This window comes from Bombus pyrosoma, linkage group LG5 (assembly GCF_014825855.1).
Source record: "Bombus pyrosoma isolate SC7728 linkage group LG5, ASM1482585v1, whole genome shotgun sequence".
Classification (NCBI taxonomy): domain Eukaryota; kingdom Metazoa; phylum Arthropoda; class Insecta; order Hymenoptera; family Apidae; genus Bombus; species Bombus pyrosoma.
The window spans coordinates 6,897,037-6,921,506 of NC_057774.1; the positions used below are offsets into that span (position 1 = coordinate 6,897,037).

At 42.7% G+C, this 24,470-nt stretch overlaps 5 protein-coding genes across 7 annotated transcripts in view; 4 read left to right on the forward strand and 1 right to left on the reverse strand.

Annotated features, from left to right (window-relative positions):
• Window positions 1-255: 255 nt before the first annotated feature.
• On the reverse strand, window positions 256-2,755 carry LOC122567894. The gene is given in 4 exon segments (XM_043727027.1): window positions 256-1,056; window positions 1,324-1,599; window positions 1,602-1,824; window positions 2,255-2,755. Coding segments are annotated over 4 exon segments (1,407 nt in total). The 5' UTR covers window positions 2,527-2,755; the 3' UTR covers window positions 256-420.
• A 988-nt stretch (window positions 2,756-3,743) lies between these two features.
• Window positions 3,744-18,761, forward strand: LOC122567386 (centrosomal and chromosomal factor-like). 2 transcript variants are annotated; one of them, XM_043725819.1, is made up of 2 exons: window positions 3,744-7,435; window positions 18,426-18,761. In XM_043725819.1, the coding sequence occupies exon 1, from the start codon at window positions 5,251-5,253 to the stop codon at window positions 6,883-6,885; it is 1,635 nt and encodes a 544-aa protein (XP_043581754.1). In that variant the 5' UTR covers window positions 3,744-5,250; the 3' UTR covers window positions 6,886-7,435; window positions 18,426-18,761. The 2 variants fall into 2 exon arrangements, with proteins under 2 accessions (XP_043581754.1, XP_043581753.1); XM_043725818.1 differs by lacking the exon at window positions 18,426-18,761 and adding an exon at window positions 13,838-16,593 and having other exon boundaries at window positions 3,744-13,661.
• An 853-nt stretch (window positions 18,762-19,614) lies between these two features.
• On the forward strand, window positions 19,615-20,542 carry LOC122567673 (ribonuclease P protein subunit p14). Of its 2 annotated transcripts, none has more exons than XR_006316860.1 (2): window positions 19,615-19,819; window positions 20,245-20,382. XR_006316860.1 is itself a non-coding variant. In XM_043726492.1 (2 exons), the coding sequence occupies exons 1-2, from the start codon at window positions 19,750-19,752 to the stop codon at window positions 20,540-20,542; spliced, it is 420 nt and encodes a 139-aa protein (XP_043582427.1). In that variant the 5' UTR covers window positions 19,714-19,749. The 2 variants fall into 2 exon arrangements, 1 of the variants encoding a protein (XP_043582427.1); XM_043726492.1 differs by having other exon boundaries at window positions 19,714-19,871; window positions 20,245-20,542.
• A 118-nt stretch (window positions 20,543-20,660) lies between these two features.
• On the forward strand, window positions 20,661-21,284 carry LOC122567672 (mitochondrial intermembrane space import and assembly protein 40-B). The gene has a single exon (XM_043726491.1). It carries the CDS (start codon window positions 20,661-20,663, stop codon window positions 21,129-21,131), a length of 471 nt encoding a protein of 156 aa, XP_043582426.1. The 3' UTR covers window positions 21,132-21,284.
• Window positions 21,285-21,866: 582 nt separating this feature from the next.
• LOC122567668 (protein similar) overlaps window positions 21,867-24,470 on the forward strand; it is a 37,699-nt gene continuing 35,095 nt past the window's right edge. The window contains exon 1 of the mRNA XM_043726475.1: window positions 21,867-22,287. Within this exon, the coding sequence (XP_043582410.1) occupies window positions 22,244-22,287 (44 nt within the window). The 5' untranslated portion in view covers window positions 21,867-22,243. The remainder of the gene's footprint in view (window positions 22,288-24,470) is intronic.

Genomic DNA, 24,470 nt, shown 5'->3' on the forward strand with positions numbered 1-24,470 from the left:
ATAAAATCTAAAGATAGACAAGAGCTTTTTTTATAGGCTGTTTATTTGGCATACTGTTGCACAGCAGTATTTATATTGTTTCACCAATAAACATTTAAGAGATATTATATACAGTAACATTCATTGCCGTGTTTATCATTACCGTGCGAATCTCTATATCGAGATAAATCAGAAAAAATGTGTTTCAAACTATAATGTTTTAACATTAAGAATACACGTATAAAAGTACGAATAGAAATGTATACTTAGATGTGCTATTGGTTTATAAAGTGTTATATTTTGCACTATACATATTATGGCGGTCAAAATAAGAAAATAACAAATAACTATATAATCATACGAATGCTTTCCCGCGTCCGCAAGTATGATTAACGCATATCACAGATATTGTCTTTTAGATTTACTTTTTTGAGGAAATTGTCATGCTAATGTTGGAAATAATTCAGAGAAACTTTCGTGCCAAAGATCCGACAGACCTATGTTACTTTTTTCAAGTCGTATATCAGAATTTGGAGAACCGTGCGATTCGTATCCATAATCGGACGCGTTAGAATCTAATTTCGTATGTGTGTAATTAACATCCACATCTTCGGAATGTATACTCGCCGGCGACATAGAATCCGTATTTGTGTAACATGGTGATAACTGATTAGAATAATAATACGGTGTTATGCACGTTGAATCTTCGTTCGAACAAACACCATCCGTACAGATACCGTCCGTAACTACTTCTTGAACGCATTCTTGAATGCTTACATTGGTTTCATCTCCTGGATAAATGATCATTACGGAATTGGTTGCCTCATCGTAGGTACCATAAATAGTGTCTAACTCCTGTGTTTCGACTTCTTGTTTTACTTCGACCTCTGACTTTATTGATGCAGGTGTGGCTGTGTTTGTGGTATAAGGTGTACTGGCTGTGCTAGAAACAGAATGCCATGGTTGATGTGTATTCATGCTTCTACAGGTTCCATTGGTTTCCACATCTTTTGATGTCTGCCCCACCATTCTTTTTGAATAGTGACATTTTTCAGTGGTATTTTCCTTGACTGGTACCTACACAAGACACAATCATTATGTCATTAACGAAAGGAAGACTGAGTTGCAAATGAAAAATATGAATTCAGAAACGAATGAAATGTTTAACAATATTCAAGGGTAGTAGCTTAATTATTAATAATCAATCAGTTCCAATGGATTTTAGAATATATCAAAATGCTTCTATTCTTTCAAACAAATCATTCATTCCTAAAGTCTAAAGCAATAAAATTAAATTATATGATGTAGTTGCTTGATAGATCAATAATGATCAAAAATGCTCACTTGTTCATTTGTCCTATGAGGATTTGCTTCCACTTCTGCTGTAACCTCCCGTAGAAGGCTTTCTGCAAGTTCTTCAAGTCGTTCGATGTAATCGTCTCCTTGGAAGTCGCCAAATAATTCTTCAAGAGGAGGTAGATGGTCAGTATCTTCAGGAGAACTGTTGCTCCTGGGGTTAGCGTCAGCGACGATGCCAGCTGTGTTGTTCCACCCTGCTGCAGAGGGTGAGTAGGGGACACTGTAGATCCCAGCGAGGACACAGCACAGCCGACACGACTCTGGCATATGGAACAAACAAATTCTCCCGCGTTCTTGGTCTCTCTTTCCTTCCTCAATCTTTTCGTTTCTGTGACTAATATTTCGTTTTGCGATCTTAACATCGAACATTCTTGCGTCAACAGTTCATTTTGTTCCCTTAAAGTTCGAACAGTTTCTTCCAATTCGTCAAGTTTTGCTTTTTTACGGTCCCTAGAAGTTTGAGCTGCTACCCTATTTTTTAATTTCCTATAAAATATCATTTCGGATTAATTCAACACTAGTTTCGAATGTTTTCTAATCAAATTATGAACGAAAAACATAGGACATTATTCTAAACATGACATTTGCCGCCTTTTATAAAAAACCAATTTTACAATTCAATATGTAATTTCGCCAAGTTCTTGAACGTTAAAATAATATCAATATAAAATTAGCTATGCAGTCTAATATTAATTAAGTTAAACTAACATAACAGTTACACTAATATTATTCATGTCTTAAAAAAACATCGTAGAAAACTCGATTAAGATAAAATACTTCTTTTTAATCACCAAATTGTATAAAAAATTCAATTTTAAATCGTAAAATCAATAGAAATGGATTTATCATATTTTGATAACGTATCTATATATGCACTATGATTTTTATTTATAATTTTCATTTCTTATCAGCGTACTTTCTCTGTAGTTTCTCCTCCCATGTCAAGTGATCTAGTCGCCGTTTTTTTCCACGAACGCATACATCTGTTTTAAACGATGAACCGTCATCCTGAATTTCCTCGTGCTTAGTCATTTTCTTTGGATCCATTCTCGTTTTGTTGGCTAATAAGGTAGCAGAAAAATTTAATTTCGGCACAGATTTTGTTAATTCCGTTGCCGATATAACGCCAGGCGTCTTCGACGGCAGGCCTTTAGGCAACGTGATGATAACACTTTTCAGTACGCTCATAATCAGCCATAAAATATAGAATGGATTTACTCTTGTCACTTGCTTTAGAACTTCACCACCCCTATCTATCGTTTGTTCGACTTCTCGAACCACCGAGTGCCGGACACCGACTGATCCAATACATAACACCGAAGGACAAAACGTAAACTCCGTACGCTTTTTCTAACTGATGTAATCGTACTGACGAGCTGCAACATTTGAGTGACTGCAGAACATCCTAGAACCACACTTGCATCAGCCTTTAATATGACTGGCTGAGACCAGGAACGTTACATGTGGAGAACCGTTATTGGTCGCCGCGTCCGTGCTTCTTCACATATTCTTTCACTACTACATGGAACCAACAATTACATATCACTGACGTCATCCCATACGGTACTATCGCATCATTCGCATAGCATCATTTTTTTACGACGGTTCCACCTACCACACAAACTCTACCTATAAACTACCATGCTTGTATTCTCTTAGGAACATTCTCTATGTAAAAGTTATGATGTCATTCTATAAGCTTTTGATATTATTTTTCGAATCTCGTTAAATTATAGGAAGCTTACATCATTTAATGGGAAATTTATTAATTACAGTTGATGGAAGACATAATTAAAAGTTTCATTGATGTTTGTAAGATATTCATCGAATGTCTAGTGAGCATATAAGAAGAACGTAAATGGAATTCTAATCACGCTACGTATCTCAACGTATTTGTAACGCAGAAAACGACTATATGAGGAAAAACTATAATTTATTACGATATACAGGATTTTATAAGCAAGAAAACAAAGTAAAATAACTGACATAAAAGCGTATTTAATATAGCCTTGTAAAAAGATGCGTGCCAAAACTTTCAAGCTATTACAGTGGCCAGTAGAGTGGTGACATCTATTTACTGTGTAGACATTACAGATTATCTATTTATCAACAGAACAAAGATAGAGTATTGCATAACAGTCAATATTGCAGATTGTCGAAAACAAAAAACTATACGATTCAAACAAGAAGTTCATCTAGGAACTTAAACAATCCAATAGAAGACAAATTTATTTGCGTGACTATTAGGAGATATTAGAATTCAATAGGAAAATTTAAACAATGTGTAGGAAATGTAAACTATATGAAATCAGAGATTTTTGCATGAAAGGGAACTAAATGGGCACGTCAGGTTGGCTATCCCGGTGGTGCATCGCGCGTCGCATTTCATAGATACTAGCCATTAATCTACGAAATCGACCACACGGTGTAGACGAGGAAGCAGAATCGAATGAGTAAGAAGGAAGCAATGCAAGGAAGATGGCGTTGCAAAATGTGGCGAGCCGACACGAGGGTTCGACAGGACTTGGCTTTCAGTCGCAGCTCGGCAGTCTGTACGAGACAATCGAGTTACACTTACTACGCTGTGCAGTTTATGTATATATCGCGTACGGTATATGTATTAGTGTTCATAGGCGCAGTCTCCGCGTGTGTACGAGTAACCGATACGCCGGACGAATTGACACACGCGCAGCAATGGCGTACCCCTTTGGAGAAGCCTGAACGTGTTCTCTGTCGTCGAATATTCCTTTGTGCTGCTGTGTGTGTTGTGCGTAAGAAAGACAGATAATCCGAGTAAAAAATGGAACATGTAAGCCAATGATAGAATTACGAAACGACGTCGGCGTATTAGGGTGTTTCAGCCTTGCCGAAACGAGCGACCGAACGAAACGTTACGCCCAGCCGGATCACGTCTAAGCCGTATTACTGAGTCTGATATACCATTCGGTTTAGCGTTCTCACGAATATAGTTTAAAGCTTTATCAACGAAAACGTGCGGCCGAAGAGGAAATTCACTAAAGTGAAAATATGGCATCATTTAAATGGAAACACAATACACAGATGTAGCACCCGGAATGACACATACAAACGGCTTGTGACAAAGTGAAATAGATTAATCCTATGTAACAAGAGATTGCAAGGGAAGGGGAGGATAAAATACACATTTATAAAAAGAAAACGGAATAATTTGGCGGTAGGGACGAAAGGTCGAAGAGAAATACATCGAGAAACAAAAGATCGTAAAAGGGAAAGGTCGATGTTGCAAGGAAGCCGGTGTCGAACGAGTCAGGGCCGGTGGTGTTTGAATTTATAGTCGGTTGTAAGCTCTTTACCTAGGACTTTTTTCCCTTCCCTCTCTCGAAATATGCGATAACTGTTTCATTGCTGTACATTGCGGGCTTCTGCCTCGAGGGTTTTCCTCGGTGTTGGATATAATAGCTGATTGGTCCAACCCCTGGATAAGGCAACCCTCTTTCACTGCGATGAACCGTAACCATTCTTTCTCGCCTCGTTTCAAGGTATGTCTGTGACAGCGAGAAATGCTATAATCATTAAGACAGTCGCACAGGTAAATGCGATTCGAAGGGAGATAGAAAACAAAGCGAGAAGAGAAGTCTAGGAAAGGAGAGGTGGAAGAAGAAGAAAGAAAAAAAGGGGGTTATCTGAGGAAAGGAAGGAAAAGAAAAAAGTGCCGGAGGATCGCGAACTCGCGTCTCCGGCTGTGTAACAAACGATCGGCTAATATCAACGCTGGGCGAGACGGAGAGCAAAGGATCGTGGTCGTCATCGGGGAGAATAATCACGAGGATCCCACGAAATGAGAGCCTAGCGTTCGAGGTGGGTCGTTGGTCAGCGGGCGTGCAAGAAGGGACGGTTCGGCGACGGAAGCCTGGATAGTAGGAGGTTTCCAACATGGCCGCTGCCTGCTACGAAAAGGAAGTGGTGGTAGGTGCCGCTATGCATGGACACGGTCATCACCATCACCACCACCATCATCATCACCATCACCATCACCATCATGGGATCGCCGGCGGGTCTACCGGCGGCGGCGGCGCCGCGGCTGCCACGGCTGCTGCGACCGGCCCAACCGGACAGCAAACCGTCCTACCGGCCGCATCGACCGGCATTGTCGACTCCACCACCGCCGTTGCTGCTGCTGCTGCCGCTAACGTCGGCTCCAGCACGAATTCGAACCCGACCGCCGCGACCGCGACCGCGGCAGCTGTTGCGGCCGCGACGGCCGCGGCGGCAGCCGCTGCGGTTGCGGTCACCACCTACAAGGACTACAAGGACTACTCGCAACCGCTCCACGTCGATTGCAGCGTCGAGTATGAGCTACCCAGCCAGGCAAAACCACCGCCTGGCGGAGGCGAACCCCTTCTTATGATACACCCGTGCTACTACCGACGCGCCGAACGCGAGAGGAGAAGTCCTTTTGTCAACAATCTACCACCGCCAGCGAACGCGCCGATTTCATCCTCTAGGCGAAGCAGCAGGCGAAGTGCATCAGCCGCCGCAGTCGTTGCCAACGCGGCCACAGTCTCCGCGTCCGTGTCCTCCACTGCGTCTGTTGTCGCATCTTCGTCCACGGTCGCCGCCGTTTCTACCTCGACCGTGTCATCTTCGAGTTCTGCTGTCGCCGCTGCTGCGGCTGTCTTATCGGCAACCGCAGCCGTTGTCTCAACAGCCGATTCCGGATCGAATTTAGTTTCTACAACCGGTCAAATGTCCGCTGCGGCCATGGCAGCGTCGTATCGTGCGGCTCTCAACGTTGCCGCGACTCTCTCCCAACAACAACAACAACAGCAACAAAGACGTCATCATCCGCAGCAACAACAACCGCCGCAGCCGCCTCCGCCGCAGCAACAGCAACAAACTCACCATCATCATCATCGTCCTCACGCTCACCCCCATCACGGTCAACAGCAACCGCAGCAGCAGCAGCAAACTAGTTCGGTTACGTCGACCTCGTCCGGAACCGAACTGATTTCTGCTGATGAAAAAGCAGTCATATCAGGTATTTATCAGCACTACTTTCGCGCGATGCGCGCTCACAATCATCAGCATCGGCAGCAGCAACAACCACAGCAGCAAGCGACACAGCAACATCGAACAACTCATCAACTTCATCATCAACCTCACCAAAGCGACCGAAGTTCCTCCTCGTCAGTGACGCCGACGGCCACGTCGATCTCTGGCATTCTACGGCAGACGTATCAACAAACGTATAACGCGAGTTCGAATTCGTCGAGTCATCTGCGAGCAGCGACGGCCTCGGTTATCGGGCATCACCCGTATAGACGGCCGTCGGCGACGTTACTGTCACGTACAGCGTCACACGTTGGTCAGCAAGCTTCTTCCTCATCTTCCTCGTCCTCTTCTTCCTCCTCGACGTCGATCGGTGCTTCCAGCGGCGTTTCCTCTAGCGGCGTTTCCAGCGTATACGCGAGTACGATACACAGGCATCACGCGACATCGCTACACGCCCTCCAGGCAGCTGGTTTTTACGAAACGCCCGGTTATCATGCGCTTTTGCCGCAGAGTTAGGTGTCCACCGGCATCGGCAGCAGCACCAACGTCAACCCGTTCGAGACCGACCCCGTTGCCACCACCGTTCATTTATTCACCTAATCCGGCTGCAAAGCTGTGTGCTCTCTCTTCCCTATTGTACGACTTATCTTCCATACTCGTTAAAGAGCATACGGGTTGGTCTAAACTCTGCCTAGTACACTCGGGATACATCTATCTCTGCGACGTACACGCTACTTCTATCTACGTGTATATTCCACTGTATATACGTGGATCTGTATGCATACGTATATACGTCCATGTACGTATCGTCGTCGACGCAACGACCGTACGTGCCGTGCTCTCCGTTGTTGGCTGCAGTGTGCGGGTGGCCGGACGAACGGACGAGCAGAAACCCACAGAATAAACACACGACGCATACACACCACCATCGCTACTATCACCGTCACACACAGATATACGTTCGAGCCAGGGACAGATGGAGGGAAGTACCAGCAACTGAAATGGTCGTCCGTCTATACGCATCGAGCGATTTCATCCACCTGCGATACGTGTACATTATGTACAGGTATAAAAATCCATTTGCTTAGGCCCCTTGTATTTTTAACCGGCGCACACTTTCAGGCATAGACAGAGACCATGAATTTTCTTCGCGTAAATTCCTGAAACTTGGATGCCTTTCTTCGCCGGGCAAACATCATGTACACGCGGTCGTCTCTCCTTGTATACCACCGCCGTAGCGGCGGCCCTTTCGCTCTTTTTCCCATCATCGGCTCTCAAATACCAGCGGATCGCGAATACATAGATCGACAATAGTATTTTTAAGATTTACGATCGATTCCCTCATATATGTACTTATAACATTAGATATTTTTTCTAACGATTTACGTGATTCATAGTTGGAACTTTCCTTGCCGATATTTTGCCATCCTCTAAGCTTTACAACATCCTCGCTTCGACCATCTGTCTTCTCCGCTTACAGATGTACCCAAACCGGATCGACAATCATTGCAATCGCAAGTGCCAAAACCCGAACGCAACCTCACGAACGAACGAACGTTACCCAACAGGGTGCAAGCGCATCTTTGCCAAATAGACCATATGTGCAGTACTAGTTTTTCTCGATTCTGCTTTTCATTTCGCGATGCAAGCGCACACAGGAAGCGGCGGTGTGCCGCGATTGCAGTTGTCCTGCTCTAGCGGAACGTCCCTCTCGCCCTTTCTCCACCACGAATGACTCTGTTCCCCGTCTTTCTCTAGCGTTATTCGTTCCTCCGCGGCCCTCTCTTTGTCTTTTTCTCCGTCTCTGTCGGTTTCTCGTCGGGAACATCTCTAGAAACTCGAGGTCCGAGAGAGCCGGGGCAGGATTTCTTCTTTTTTGTCCTGCGCCCTTTTCAAAGAGCGCGCTCAAGGAGAAACGGACGGGGACCGTATTTCGTTACACGGTAACGATCGATCAACGTGACCGCACGACCGCACCGGCGGTACGGGCGAGCCGTGGCGAAGCGAGACGAAGCGAGACGAGGCGAAACGAGACGACGAGTCGGGACGGGTCGGGACGGGACGAACGGGACGGGGACGGCACACGGGACGGGACGGAACGGATCTGGGCGGTTACGGGACGAGAGGAGAACGAGGGACGCGACCAGACCAGACGCGAAGGGGGCGCGGTCAAGATGGGGATCGGCAGAGACGAAACCGAGAGACGGCTCGCACGCATCGGAGGGAGCAGGATGCGTCGACTCGTACTCCGAAAACACTGACGACCATGTGCATAGGATGGTCGTTAGATTAACAGTCGCTAATGCGAACCGGTGCGACTCTGGCTCCTATAATTTCCACTCGTCGCGCCTCGCGGAGCCTTAGAAAAATGGCTAAATGGGGAGAGTTTCGGGGAAATTAGATGGAAAGTACATCCTGCGTTCTACTCGTTGGATACCGAAATAAAAAAAAAAATATGAAAGTCACGGAAGGCACTTTGTTACGTTCGATAACAGGAAACTATATAGCTTGTCGATATATCTAGTAAATATCGTTTCGTAAATTTGTGTCTAGCTCTCACCCTCGAAGTTACAGCGTGTGGCTGACTTTAACGATCTGTTTTCCTACCGTTTTGCGGAATTCGTTAAACTCCGTTCCTCGAAGGGTGCGCTGACAAGACTGCTCGCGGAGGAACGTTTATTTTTGTAGGAAATGCGTACTTTTGTGCGACGTCTCTCCGAAAAGTGATTCGTGGAATTGATTTGAATAAAACGACGGAGGTATACATGAGGATGGAGGGGAAAGTGCGCATCGCGTTTCTAACGCGTACTGCGTTTGACGCGACACGTATAGGGTTCGATGTAGTTGAATCAAATAGACCAGGCGCAATCGTAGCTTCTTCGTACACAACCGGGTCGATAGTAAATACGTTTCCTAGTTATAGATCGGCCGCCCGCTCGTCAGAGGGTTAAACTTCATCCACTGATAGATATTTATACGACGTGGAAGGAAGGAGGGCATTATTGTGCCTCGTTGAAACCCCCATCGAACTCGTTATATAATGTGACGTCGACATCAGGTAATTAGGAAGCGTCGCAAGCAGAAACGTTGGCTAGTGACTTTGAAAAGGTTTCACCGGCTCGTTTGTCGGTTTTCTAGCCGTCTTTTTCGCTCCTCTTCCACGGTCGAGTAGAGAAAAAAAATTCGTCGGAACGTTATTTTTAAATTTCACATTACGTCCACGAAACTATTCCTCGCGGAGCATTCCATTTTCGTACGATCCCTCGTTCCCCAGCAACGGATTTTCACAACGTTCGTTTCGGCCTTGTAGCATGTTAAATCGACATCGGGTACAATGGTTCACGCATCGAATCCTGATTCGAATGTCGTTCCAAATCGAAACACGGAGGCCACGTAGAAATTTTCAGCTTCGTGTGTGTAGTCATTTCGTTCCTGGTAAAATTTGTTGGCAGAGACGACCCGGTTGTCGAGAGCAGAGTTCGTTCCTGGCACCACTTACCCTTCGCCGTCCATCTCGCCCGAGCATTTCCGCCCCGGTGTTTTTGCTCGTTCAAAGGGAACGATCCTCTTAGCGGCAAAGTAGAGGGAAGGCTAAACGGATACAGGGCCTAAATAGAGTTACTTGGACTGTGGTCCGACGTATCGTCGACGGCGGCAGCTTTTCGCGTTACTCTTTCTTCTGCTTCTCTGCAAATTCCTATAAATCAACAAATCTTGCAACAAAATTCCGACCATATGTTTTAGTCAGTTAAAGTTGAACGATCTGATCGAATATTTATATCGGTAATTTTCTCAAATGACATTAGAATATTGAAACGTTAAACATCGACAGGTTGGAAATAGCGTTCCTTTTCCTCCTTCCATTGAATTTCTCTAGCTTCTTCGTAATCTGCCATCAACCTGTATATACGTACATAACTTCCTCTCGTCTCCTCCTATTCGTCGTATGTTTCGTTGTATGTTCCGTCGTATGTTCCATCGTATGTTCCATCGTTTATCGTGAACCGCTTACTATGCAAAGGGTACGCTCGTAGAATTCGATTGTCGTCGGTCGGTGTGTCGAAAGAAGAAGAAAAAAGGGGGCCTCGCGAACGAGCAAGCGAACGAAGGAACGAACGAAACTCCGTTGGTCGGGAGGGGGGAGGGGACATTGTAGCGTCGCAACGACGAGACACGGTCGAATGTCAAGCAGAGTAGCGACTGATACGATCGAGAGCTACGACTTTAACTTTTCACCTCGCGCATATCAGGGATCGACGCTTAAAAGTGCCTCGCCATTGATGATTACGCGATTCATGAGAAACATATGCGAATAAACTCTTGAATGATGTTTCGTGTGCCAAACACATTTTTCGTAACGTATTCTGTCCCTCGTGTGCCTCTGCTGTTCAATTATTCCAAAATGTTTACATATTTCTGGCGAACGCTTGTACAAACTTTTCTTTCCGTGTCAGTATTACTCTTTACATTTATATCGGTCGTACCCCAGGTGAATTCACCGTTTACATCGATCAAGTATTATCGTTATTACTATCTGAGAAAAAACCTAGGAACATTACGTAAGGGGAACGTCGAACGACTTTCCGGGCTGCGCGCATCTTCTAGGGGAGATAACGCGATAGAGGCGCTCCTCTTCTCTCGCAGTTGTTGAAAGTTGCCATCAGCTCGATCTGTCTAGATACGCGTGCACAACGTGCATCACCAGTCGCCCCCTTTTTTTTTTTGTGTTCGATTTCACGATTCTCCTCTTCTCACGGAACACACGGTTATTCGTGGTTCTGTGGTGGCGAAATCTCTTTCCGTTCCACTGAAATTTCATCCTCGGTCTCTCTATTCTACCGTGTTGCGTTCAATTAGGTTAGGAACGTTGCGATCGAAGATATATTTTCAAAGAGCATCGTGCGTCCGCTGGTTCTACGTTATAAAGAGCGAATGTGAACGTACCCACCGAGACAGCCAGAGTATACACAATCCCACACAACTCAACACGACGCGACACGTGTGTAACTCGAAGGAAATAATACACGGCATGTGCGGTCGTTCCGGTAATTTTTTTATTTAACGTTGCATTCAGTGAATGCATTTGTACACCGAACCGATTATTTTCTCCGTTCAGTGTTCCTTTACCCCTTTCCCTTCTCGTTTTTTCTTTTGTTTCTCTCTCTTATTTCTCCGTTTCCCTTTTATTTTTTCTTTTTCTTTCGATCGATTCGCAAAAACAGAGTCTTCTTCCTCGGTTGTTTATCGCGTTTGTAGTCGGCGAGAACAAGGCATATATTTACTCTGTAATAAAACGTGCTTCCTCCGTAAGCGGGTACGAGAAAAAGAAAAAAAAGTCTGGCATCAAATATTTTGTCCTACGTCGCGCGTAACGAACTATACGTAAAATATACGGTCAAGCTTATTCTCGAGATACGTGTGCATCGCGTCGTTTGATGGAGAGAGAGAGAGAGAAAGAAAGAAAGAAAGAAAGAATGAAAGAGAAAGATGAAAAGAAGCGAAAGAAATGAAAGAAAAATAGAGAATCTGTGCTCGAACGTGCCTCGCCCTCCACTATATACGAACGTACTTTTGTGCGTATACAGTAGACGCGCACCGGATAAAAGCTCGATTCACGTTCGACGGACAACAAGGAAAGAGGAAACGAGAAAAAGAGGCCCGTTAAAGATAAGAGAGCTCAAAGTATGCCACTTTCGATGGCGAGGGGCCCCGACGGGTCCCTGTTCCCAACGAGAAAAAGAGTATTCACCAGCCGTTCGAAATTAAATTAAATTGCCAGTGGATTTTCGCAAGACAGCAGACCAGGGACACAAAGTGGTGCATACTCCTCCTGGTTGTCCGTTCACCGTGAATCAGCCACGAAGAATGGCGTGGCGCGGCGCGGCTTAAACGCGTGCGTACACCTTCTCAAAAAACATAGTTCACTACTATTAACTCGGCCTTAAACAAAATGACGTAAACTGCCTCAAATAATTAATATATTAAACAAGCTAGCGCCCTCACTTACACTTCGACTGAATGAATAACGAAACGCCTAATCCTGTGTATAATTATGTAGTATTAAAGAAAAAGGGGATCGCGGCTGAGATAAGTTGCTCGATCGCGGCATCCAGCGAGTAGAGTTACGCGATCACGAGTCCGGCGGCAGAGAAAAACGAGCGAAACGAAGAAGAACGGGGGATATATAGATAACGATCGATCGGAAAGAGCGCGTATAACGTGTGCGTTCAGCGAGATGAAGGAGAAAGACGAAGAAAGAAAAAGAAGGGCACTGTGTGTAGCGCTTTCTTAAACGGAAACTATTCGCGCATTGCGAGCGAGCGTGTGTATAATATGATGTGCGAGCGGATAGATCGCAGAGGACAACTTAGGGAAATGTATCGATCCAACCCGGTAACGTTAAGTACTCGTTTATCATGATTTATTGAAAGAAAGGAAAATCATTTTTTTCCATTCTTCACTGTGAACCGATAATAGCGTATATGAACGAACACACAGAAGACACACACACACACATACACGCATACACACATACACGCATACATACACACATACACGCCCCGTGTATATGATACCTGGGCAAAGGGAAGAGGAAAAGGAATAGGGAAAGAGAATGTAGAAGGGCAGAAGAGGGGTACAGCAGATCGTCGAGGCTGCTACGAAACAAACGACGAGATCTCGTTGTTCTCGTGGAGGAGATGATTCAGATAAGCGAGGAGACCACTCGAAGGTAGACGTGGTTAAGAAAAAAAGGACATAGAAAAACGCGACCAAAAGAGACATTTTGGTAAGACATGACGAGATTGAAACAAAGGTAGGGGAAGAAGCGAAACGACAAATTAGAGAGGAGAAAAATTTGATGGGGGAAATCAAAATCATCGATGTCCTCTCGGCTCCATCTTTTAGAAACCGACAATGACTACGGAGACGATGACGATTACGATGACAATGACGATGACGGGATGACTGGGTGTTTCGAAGGACGGTAGTTCTTCCGTTCATGCATTATACGGGCTTGAAGAATATACACGACAATAAGGATCGTAGCCGGTCGAACACGATCCATACCCCGCGAGAGTTAATCGAGAAACCGACGAACTCCTACGGCTTTTATGGCTCCGCTCGTAAAGATATACCCAAGGCTTTTTCTGTGGAACTCTGGACCCCTCCGAACACCCGGTCCAGGAACACTGGGGCAGAAACGACGACGGAGCGTGTAGATGGACGGGTGAACGAGCGAATGAACGAGCGAGCGAGCGAGCGAGCTAGCGAGCGACCGGCTGGTTGGCCAGGTACGTGGTGTGGTAAAGGTAAAACTCTCTTGCAAAGGGACGCGAAGCAGCGAACGAGCGAACGAGCCGTGTGCCAACCGTGGCTCTCTGGCAGGTAGTTGCACGCCAGAAAGCACCGGCTGTATAAAGACCGACCCGAAGCCATTTTTGATCCACGATCCTCTCTCTGCTTCCAGCCGAGACCCCGAATTACAATGTGCGCTCCTCGTGCGGGCCTCACCGTGGGTGGACCACCTTCTCGGCTCTACGTGAATTTTTCTTAAATCGTCTACCCCTCTCTCGATGAATGATCTCTCTCTCCGACCAGGCCCAGATCTTAGCCTTCGAGCGGGAACAGAGAGAGGTAGAGAGGACTGTGTGCTGTCAGCCGGCGAATGAAAAGCACTTAAGAAGCTGCGCGGTATGCACCTAACAATGACCCTACCCACCTCTGACGCACGAATTGTTCCTATATCAGAGTACACCAGCTGATTCGGCAAATATAACGTACGCTATTTTACGCTATTCTTTGTACGCGCTTCAGCGCGTACCCGGTTTATATACGGGGGCACGGCTCGATCTCAGCCGAGCACGCCACTCCTTCCTTACCCCTATAATTCGCTTCGAGTTACCGAATCTTTTTCAATCTCGATCCATCCATCCTGCGATACTCTTTCTCTCCATCCTATTCTACGATACGTTCTATCTCGTCTCTTTGTGAATTTTTTGCACTCGCGAATTCTCGATATTTCGATCGCGTCGTTACAGCAAAAGCAATATCATCGTCTCTGCAACCGAATCGCTCGAATCTCTCTGGTATATACGACGGTAGAGTTGTGTCGAAAACATAGTCGTGCCAGGGGGTTGTTGCGGTCTTGCGATAGTTGAACTCGAGGGGAGATAGCGGCATAAGCGATAGATAGACCATAACGCGCGCAAGAAAGAAAGAATCAGAGGGTGGAGAGCCTCGATCCTGGAATGAACACCGCGTGGCCATAAAGAGGAGAGACACACGTCCATGTGTCACGGACGTCAGGATATTATAGGTTACTCTGTCTATCTATGGATAGTTCGAACGATTCGAAACGATGGACCACGCCCTCGGTCTGCCATCTCCGCTTCGACGAACTCTCGACGATCGATCCTTTACTCGCGACAAGCTGGCAAAAATTACCACCGCAAAAGTCGAGCACGAAACGGGACAACTGAATACGCCCCTGGAGCGACCCGAGGCCTGCCTCTCCGGCCAATCGATACCATACCGTGTGCCTCTTCCGTTTGACAGCCTCCGCGACGTTTCTCCCTGTTATTTCTCTCTTCCTTTTCCTATTTTTACTGCCTATACCTTCTTCCTCTATCCTACTTTTTCATCTTCAAGAACCGACATTTTTCCTTTCCTCCTTCGATTTTAAAGGAGGACGAAGGAGTGGGTTTCTATCAAATAGATGGCCGTGTCGCACTGGCTCGATCGCATTCCTTCGAATGAAAAAAAAAAAAGAAAGAAAGGGAGAGAAAGAAAGGAAGAAATGGCTCTCTTTATCGCGATACGGCTCATCGACGTGGCGAACGATCGATTTGCCGGAGACGAAGTCTTTCTCTTTGCGCGGCCACGGTTGGACCCCACGTGCCGTTTGTTCGCTTCCTACGTTTCTCCAACTGTTTCCACCAAAAGCGTGTAACTTAACGAGCGATTGTTCTCCTTCTAGTTCCTTGATTTCGTGATTAATCGAAAGTTTCTGATCGCTGAAGCCGCTACCTACCTACCGCGTGTCTGTTGGCTGGAGCGTTCGTTAGAGCGGCGTGTGTGCGCGTGAATGTTTACTTTGCTCGATCGTTCGTTAAAATTCGAGCCGAAGCGCCTGTTATTTCTTCCCGTCATGGTGTTGTGTGTAGGACTTTGGAGAGCTTTTACGACGAACAGAGAGAGAGAGAGAGAGAGAGAGAACGTATGAGTGTGAGTAAAATGTTTACATGTGAGCGCCAAGCGTCTACCTTTTGCTAAACGCGCCACGTGTGTCGCCTTGTTTATCCATCGCCGCCATTGCCGTCGTAGACGCGCTCGGCGTTTGACGATCCTCTCCTCGGTTCTCGAACGACTACGGGATCTTCGTTTTCTGGGGGGTAAAGCTAGCTAACCAACTACTACTGTATTATCAGTAAAAAGAAAATGAAAAAAAACAGAACATACCTACGCATTTAAGATAATGTACAAGTCTCTAGTGTGATACATTTCTACGCTTATTCTCTTAACTGTAGTCATGAAGTCTAAAGTAACGATACCTCGTTGTGGTTTGTAACGCGGACTAAAAAGCAAAAAAAATAAAAATAAAAATACAAGTAACAAGTAGTTCTGTAACAGTAAATAAACGATAAAAAAAATTGCAGGCTAAAGATTAAAAAAGACGAGTTACGTAAAGAAGAAAAAAATAATGAAATAACGACAGTAAATGATCAAAAAAATCCGCTTAGGTTGACCTTAAACTGAGAAAAAGGAAATCAAGCGATAAAAAGCTCGCAAAAAGGCGCCAGTGTACTCGTAGAAAGGAATTGTCCGGCGGCCGACGTCCTAATTAATCGCAACACTTGAAATTGTAAACGACCGCCAAAAGAAATACCGTTGGGCTTATAAAAACACGGGATAATAAAAGAAAGAAAATCCAGAGCGAGAGAGAGAGAGAGAGAGAGAGAGAGAGAAAGAGAGAGAGAGAAAGAGATTTGCGGATCCATGAAATGGATGAGATGGATGTGTGGATCCGAGTGAATAGATGGCTATTTCAAAAAAAAAAAAAAAGAAAACACGTGTGGGTCGACCGATTCGTCAAATGTATGCATGTGTGAGATTACGCGCAGAGTATTCGAGAACGTACTGTTCGGCATGTACATAATTCTGTATATACGAACGAATCACTGACTGTACAATACCACCCAAATATATTTATATTTCATGTTAAAACAACTTCTACTACTATTCATTTCTAGTTCCATCTTGTTTCCACTTTATACACATGCTAATCAAGTTTGGCTGTGCAAAATATCTGCAGTAAGAATGACTCCTTGTCCATCGTGGTTCTTGGACTCCTACGGTGACACAGCGTGTAGGGTGCGAAAGAAAGACTCGCTTGTGTTGTCGCTTGTCGCCTATCGTGAAACTGGAAGGCAACAGAAAGAAGGGGAGATCGTTTGTAACAGTGATTTTCAGAGAACTGAATCGACAGATTTTACTAACGGCAATATGACGCGTGCGGTATCGTCAAGGAGAACCAGTCCCATCGGCGGCTCGTGTAGGTACGGAGTTTAATGATCATGAGGAATGTTCTTATTTTCGTTGCATCTTGCTGTCTTCTTCCGTTTTCCTCATTCTCGATGGATTGCGTAACGCGCACGCGCTCATCAAATAAATTATGCGCCATCCCGGTAGTCCGGACATTGAATTACGATTTTCCACGTCGTAAAAAAAAAAGAAAGAAGAAATGTCGCATGGTATATAACGCGTATTTTAAAAGCGTTTACGCACGGTAGGTGCAAGATCTTTTAACCTTTGAGCGCGTAACCTCCCGTTCAAACTGAATAAACTTGCATACGGAAGGTGTGCGACCCCGGGCAGTCACAATGAAGTACAGGAACCGCGCTTCCTGGTGCAATTTCAACCTTTTGTTGCCATTATTTTTGTCATGACGTTTCATTCTATTTAACATTCCTTCGGTCTGATACCATGCATTGTTTTTCAGTAAGAGCCTCGCCCGATAATGTTCCATCGCGCGTGAAATATTTCGTTGCGAATGCTTTCTTCTTTTTCCACTTTTTTTTTTTATTTTTTTGAAAGTATCGACGAGTCCGCGATTAAATACAGCCGCATAAATACGATGACTTTACGATTCTTTGTTATTCATGACATTCCGGCGAATACACCACTTTCCGTAGTATAGTTGCCGTGACGTCATTAGTCTTCTATTGTATTCGATGACACGTTTCTATCGAACTCGATACGAAATTATAGTCGCTAAGGGGGAATTGTAGATTATTCTGCAACGTTTCACAGACGCGTATCGCGAAACGTATTTTCCAAAACTTCCATAAATTTCCTCATAAAATCTATCGAATCACTTGTGACCAATAAAACGTAAAATGTTGTCATTTAAAAAATTCATTATCGCGCTGGCAAATGTAGGACTTATGTAGTTGTATATGATACGCGTTATACGAGCGTATCTTTATGCGTTCCACGTATACATGCTTTTTCACAATTGATACGTTATGTACGAACGAAATTAAAGCTCAGGGTTTTTGATGCACACGCGCGCGTGTTTCAAGCATCGCATCATCGATCGTCTCCTTAAATGAAAGAAGTCCGGTTTGATTGCATCTCCAACTGCAATGGGGCTAGAAAGATGGCCAGAGAGCGTAACCACGTAAAGCGCATCGATATTTTCGAGTTGTAAATTTTCACATGTTCCTGCGATTTCCTTTTAGCGCGCCGCAAGTTGCTACGCCACACATTCCGGCCATCGTATATGTACCATTCTTTGCTTGACTTGTCCATTTCTTCGCCGAGTAAAAAGTATTCTTTTACTCGTAAATTTTCGCCAGGTATCCTAGAAGTTTATGGAGAAATGAGAAAGTCTATCCATTCTTAGAATATTTTGAAACAATGAAACACTCTACGAGAGTGTCTCTGCCCTTCATCATTGGATTAGCCCCTATATAAATAGTCTACGTGGAATAATGAAAATCCTATGACCGAATCAATAGCGTAATGACAGTCCCAATAATAAAAGGATTTTTCAGGTTTGTATCGTAAAACAACAATTTTTGGGTTGTATGGCTGTACTATGTAGGATAATACTCTAGTCCTATTCTCGTCGCGTTACGCCAATGCGAAGGCCTCGTATACAGGACCCACATGGAACAGTGAAAAGGATAAGCACAAGAGTCTTGGATAGCCCAGTCGCTGGATTCGCAATTGGTCAGAGACTCGAATAACGTTTCAGGTAACCTAAGCATCAATTCTTTCGCAGATCGTACATTCGAATGTATCCCTGGATTTGTCAAAATCAGTCGGTATTGAAGAAAAGGAGGACAGATGTTCCGAGTGTCAAAAGAGAAGCGTAAATGTTACAGCAAGTACGAAATCTAATGTACTTCCGTTCTTCTTTCATGTCTCAATCGATATTAGGGTTCAACGTCACAATGCACGGTCGTTTTTTTTCTCCTCCGATATCAGCAATATAATCCCATGATACGGTAAAAGATAGAGAAAGAAAAAATGAACAAGATAACTTCACTTTTTTTACAACCAGGAAATTACTGAAATGTCATAAAAATGTAGCTACTTTCAGTGAAAGTTTAAAGTTCTCTTTGTAACCGCTTTTAACCTTGGCTATTGACATTAGCATTGACCTTGCGCGAAGAAGTTGCGCTTTCGAGTCCTGTTAAAATAATTTCCTAAACTTTCGATGTAATTAGTTTTTAATTTCGTTTGTTATTATTTAAAGATACTGACGCATTAAAGAATTTACCGAAATCATTGTTAAATGTATTAGAAAGTTATTAATTGGGAAATATGTAGTAAATTACCATTTTATAAAAGAAAACGAATACGTACTGCCTTATAAGTCATTAAGGGATCATAAATTAAGATTTAAAATTTTCAGTTGACAAGATTTTAAAGTTAGAATGAGGGTTAACTATTGATATATAAGACGCTTTAGGTTTATGTCGATAAATTCTTCATCCACCTTAATGTCTCGCAGAATTTCGCAGGATAAAGGCTAGTTTATCGACTGCCTTGAATTTGTATAACCATTTTATAACTAGCAATCGCATTAAGACATTTCCTAGAAATCCAATCATTTCATTGGATAACGTCTATAGTCAGTTATACCGTTCTTTCAAAATTCCCCTATAAATATTTCTAGATAATAATTTTCAAGATAGTATACTTTTCTTATTACTATAATTCCGATTGAAAATTAACGCATGACAATATATCATAAAAAGTCAGACACTGATAACAAAATACAGTACTTGAAGTTAAAAAATTGCGATGTCACCGACTGATAGCGCCATCTACTCTTCGCACAATGCGTTGTTCACGCTTTGTTAGAAAGGCATGAATGAAGTGCCGCAGTATTGTACGGAATCTCTTCAGAAGTGCTCTTTTAAATTCGTAGATATCAAATGTGAGTCGCGAGTTAGTGTTGTGTGCACTATGTATTATTTAGACATTTCTCTGTTAGTACATTCAATCAGCTTTTAAGATCTTTATCTTTACACATATAACCTAACTTAAATTTCGAGAATAATATAATCTATATGGATAAAGATTGCAGTAAAAAGTTAAATATGAGTTAATTAAGTATATGCGTTTTGGAAATACAGTTATCTATCTTATTTTAAGAAAATGTACTCTATTTCATTCATAATTCAAATTTTTTACTTTTATGATTTCATTATACTCGTTTACTGTGCAATCTGATGAAATAATTTTTCATTTGTAATTTGTAGATGTTTATGTGATTTGTCCTTCTATACACAACTTCAGTGACTATACTTTACATTTATAAAGAAAAATCTGTATACTCAGAATATGTTTTTTTATTTGTAGAATACTGCCAGATAGCCCTAGTCTTGAAATCACAGAGGTCTATCTAAAGAAGAACATTCTTCAATCAATAAAACAATTGTTCGGTGAAGAAGGAACCAAGGGTACCATAGATATCCTAAAATTTGATGCGAAGGAACACAGATGCGTTCTAAGGTGCACTGATGATTGTTATGTACGTCTTCGGGCAGCTTTAGTCGTAGCTGGAAAATACGAAGGACATACTTGCATCTATGCTATTCATCGTGCTTCAGCAAATTTATTATCATTTAGTGCAAATAGTCGGAATTATCAACATTAAAGTACAAAGATTTAGAACAAGCTGAATTTGGAAAAATTTAACATTATTTATTTTTCTTTTCGTTTCTAAAGAACAAGTTCATATCTTTGCCTTTTGCATTTTTATGAATTAGTTAATAATGCCATTTATCTACAAAGAAGGTAAAGATACTATAATCTTTGCATCAAAGGAAGATCATGCAACGCCTAGTAAAATAGAACTTCCAGAACCAGAACCAAGTCCTGGTCTCTTACTATCTGGCGGAGAAATTAATTGGAATTGTCCATGTTTGGGAGGTATGGCTACTGGACCATGTGGTTTGGAGTTCCGTGAGGCCTTTTCTTGTTTTCATTACTCAACCGCAGAACCGAAAGGTTCAGACTGTTATGATGCATTTAAAACCATGCAAACATGCATGGTACAATATCCAGCATTATATGGGAAGAAAGGAGGATCTTTGGAGGATTTGGAGGATGGCGAAGATCCAATGGACGAACATAAAAAAAATTTAGAGGTCGATAACAAAGATTCTCACTTAGAATCAAAAGTAAAAGAGTTACCCCGTACATCCGGTATTGAAACGGGAATAGAACAATCTAACGTTAAGTGAACATTTGTTGCTAGTGAATAAATAATGTATTTGTGTAGCATAGTGAGAGTAAATTTTTACCAAGACTTAATGAAAGAAGATCTCTGAAAATTTTGCAAAGAATAGGTTGTGTAAGAAAGCACTCTTGTACAAAATAAAGTACTCTTAAATGTTGTTTTTTACCTGTTTTTTAACCTCTAGTACAATAATTCACGACATTCACAACATTTACAACATGTTATTAAGGAGGAGAAACCAATCTATTTGATTGCAACTTTCATTTTATTTCAAGAAATCTGAATCTCATCAGGCAGATATACAACATATTATTTTTCATTTAAAAGTCAAAGCAAATTACTTAAATATGCAATTAATAGTTTTATTTCACGCTTTTGTTCACCGTATCTCAATCGATTGTACATACTCTGTATGTAATAAATAATAAATAGTTCCTCGGTTTAATACATTAGTGCCTTCTCCTTTCACTTGTGACGCACAATTTACTAAGGGAGATAATTTTTTCTTATTGTGACATCAAGTTTTGAATGTCCTACTTTATAGCGCGGTAACAAAATGGTTGACGTCACGGCCGTTTGATGGCGGTGCGATCTTTCTCTACGAGAAAGATGGAACCTGTGTTGTGACGTCAACTTTACGGCCCTCCCCTCTTTCGTTCCAACCCTTGGGATAGTTGGTCTCGTGTATACAACCTCTACCACCACGCCGCGGTCGTTTACCACCACCACTGTTGTAACGAATCTCACTACTACTACACTACTACCTTCACCATCGTCATCATCATCGCCATCACACCATGAGTTTGGCGTTCGTCGAGCGTTTCGTACGGATAGAGGAGCACAATGTGTTTTCGTTTCATCACGCTAATGAAAGTAACTGAGCAGAGGTGACGTCGCGTACCGTGTGAAGAACGTATGTTGGTGCATCGATTTTGATAACGGGAGAACACGAGAGAGTCGGTGCGAGCAAAGTACGGCAGAGACAATCAAGCACGAAGAATTTTGTGACGAGCCTGTGTCGGGCTGCAAGTTAAATACGTTACTTAGCAGTGACTGGGACTATCCCACAGTGCTGTACTATCTGAGAAAACTTTCTTCAAAATTTTTCGCCGAGCTATGGATCCACCGAAGAAAGAGAAGAAACACAAGGAGAAAAGAAGGTAAGTGAATCGTACGAAAAATTAAAGCTCAGAGCACCCGTATGGACATTACTGCTTCTGTCTGAAGTTTCCCTAATTTTCACGAGGAAATTCCAAGCATGCCGTTAACTACGATATTCTACTCTGTTCGATCGCATGATTGTACGTAGACAGGCACTGTTGAGCTCTTGGAATTGACGAACTCCAAAGACAAATTCAGTGTATCGCGCGCGCGCATGTCGCGTTGCATATGCGTGAGTGAGTGCGTGCGTGTTTGACGCAATCGCGTTTCCTCCGAGTTGAGTTCCCCTCTCTCTCTCTGTTCCTCTTATACTCTTTTTGTTCCTCTTCCATTACCGATATCTTTTTCTCCCTACCCTACGTTACAAGATTACTTTATGTCTCTTCCCTCTAATAATTCGATCTCTTTTCATTTGTTCTCCAGCTGCGATTGCGTATACTGTTTAAGCGGGACAATCAAAGTAAAAAAAAGTTTCGCGTACAAGGAAATGCGGTAATTCACCAACTTGATTCAGACTTCGGTTTTTACGTAGACCGCCACGTTAGCTCGGTAAAACCCATAGGGCCTCAAAAACCTAGGCGGGGATATAACGATTTCTTTTTCCTTTCATCTAAATCGCGCGTCATTCAAACGAAATTACATGCACTCGAATCGAGCATTGTTACATTTGATGTAGATGTCCTTCCAATATCGTGTTCCTTTGGGATAATTCCATTCTAAGGCCAAAGAGCGAACTTTGTTGATTTTTTGTGTACGTTGTATTGTATCGCAGTAGAAAAACAAACTACACTGTACATAAATCGTACTCTGTACTTGTTTTCGTTTTTTCCCACGCGTGCACAAGGTATTCATTCTAATGGCAAGTTTCGTGTTGTATATATTTATTTTGTTAGAACGGTATCAGTTGTATTCAATACAGTAAACTTATAGAATTTAAAAAGGGAAATGATAGTTATAACCTAAAAATTCGCTATTGCCATGAAAACTTACTGTATATGTATTTACATATACACGATATTATGCACTACGATATCATGTATCATATATTTATTTTCTCACAGTAGCTTTTCTAAGATACGAAACTAACGCGAAAATGGTACACGATGTACGTGACAGATAAATCAGACTCGATCGCAAAAATAGTCAGCTCGTCTTCTCGAAATTATTAAAATTCAGATAAATCAAAAGCGTTAGTATTACGCGTATTATGTATGTATGTATGTTAATATCGAGCGGCATAATCAAAGAAACCAACCCACACGGAGATAAGGAGTTATTGGTATCCTTGTGTATGTGTTTCGGGCTTGTGGCTTTTCCATATAAGATATACATATTTTCCAAATTTGTTTAACTTACGGAATGGTCGTTTTACTGATAAGAGTCTACTTATAAAATGCATTAATAAATCAATTTCGTTTAACAAGCGATCAACAATCGACCAAAATGTTTCTTAACAATCACCGGCAACGTAAACATTAGTTATCATATCTCGGTCATTGTGACGTTCGAAAGATGCCCATGTGCATAGCGTTTTACGTGTATATGTTGTGTACGTAGTGTATCATAATGTGTCTATATATATACGGATATATATCATATATTTATATGTGCATGAATGTAGTAGCGCGTTATTACGTGAATTCATAATGATAGTTCGGTTCTTCGTGTAACCCCATTTGGAGGAAAAGGAGAACTCTCTCTGCTTGAGGCTACGTAGTTACGTAGTATATGCATGTGTAGGTGTGGATGTATCTCTTGCACGGTGCGATAGAGACACGCACACCATCGTTTCGTTTGGTAGCATTGTAGTATATTCGAATGTCGAGCCGACATGCGACCTTCTGGAAACTTTCTTTTTCCAATTAGTTCCACATATTAATAGATTATTTATATTTTCATGGAATTATCAAATCTTAAACTATTTTTAGTAACCTCGCCTGTAATACGTCCAATTTATCTTCACGTCGATTTCAAGAAATTTTTCTGTGACACCCGATTACGTTTAGTCGAATTTCTTCGAATTGAAACAATTAAGAGCAGCGAAAGATATCTATATATCGTTGGGTAAGATAGGCCTATATTCGTTTTTAATCGTTCGTTAACCAACGCTCAGAAAATTAATTCTGACCGAAAGGACGTAATATTCAGAAACCAATTTTCTTTATCGATCGATTTACGATAA

Excerpts from the sequence above, each read along its gene's own strand:
- LOC122567673 (XM_043726492.1), top strand. The coding sequence starts at position 19,750 with ATGAATGAAGTGCCGCAGTATTGTACGGAATCTCTTCAGAAGTGCTCT. Across the intron at positions 19,872-20,244 it reads TATTATTTAGACATTTCTCT|AATACTGCCAGATAGCCCTA; the intron begins GTTAGTACATTC and ends TTTTATTTGTAG.
- LOC122567672 (XM_043726491.1), top strand. The coding sequence starts at position 20,661 with ATGCCATTTATCTACAAAGAAGGTAAAGATACTATAATCTTTGCATCA.
- LOC122567386 (XM_043725819.1), top strand. The coding sequence starts at position 5,251 with ATGGCCGCTGCCTGCTACGAAAAGGAAGTGGTGGTAGGTGCCGCTATG.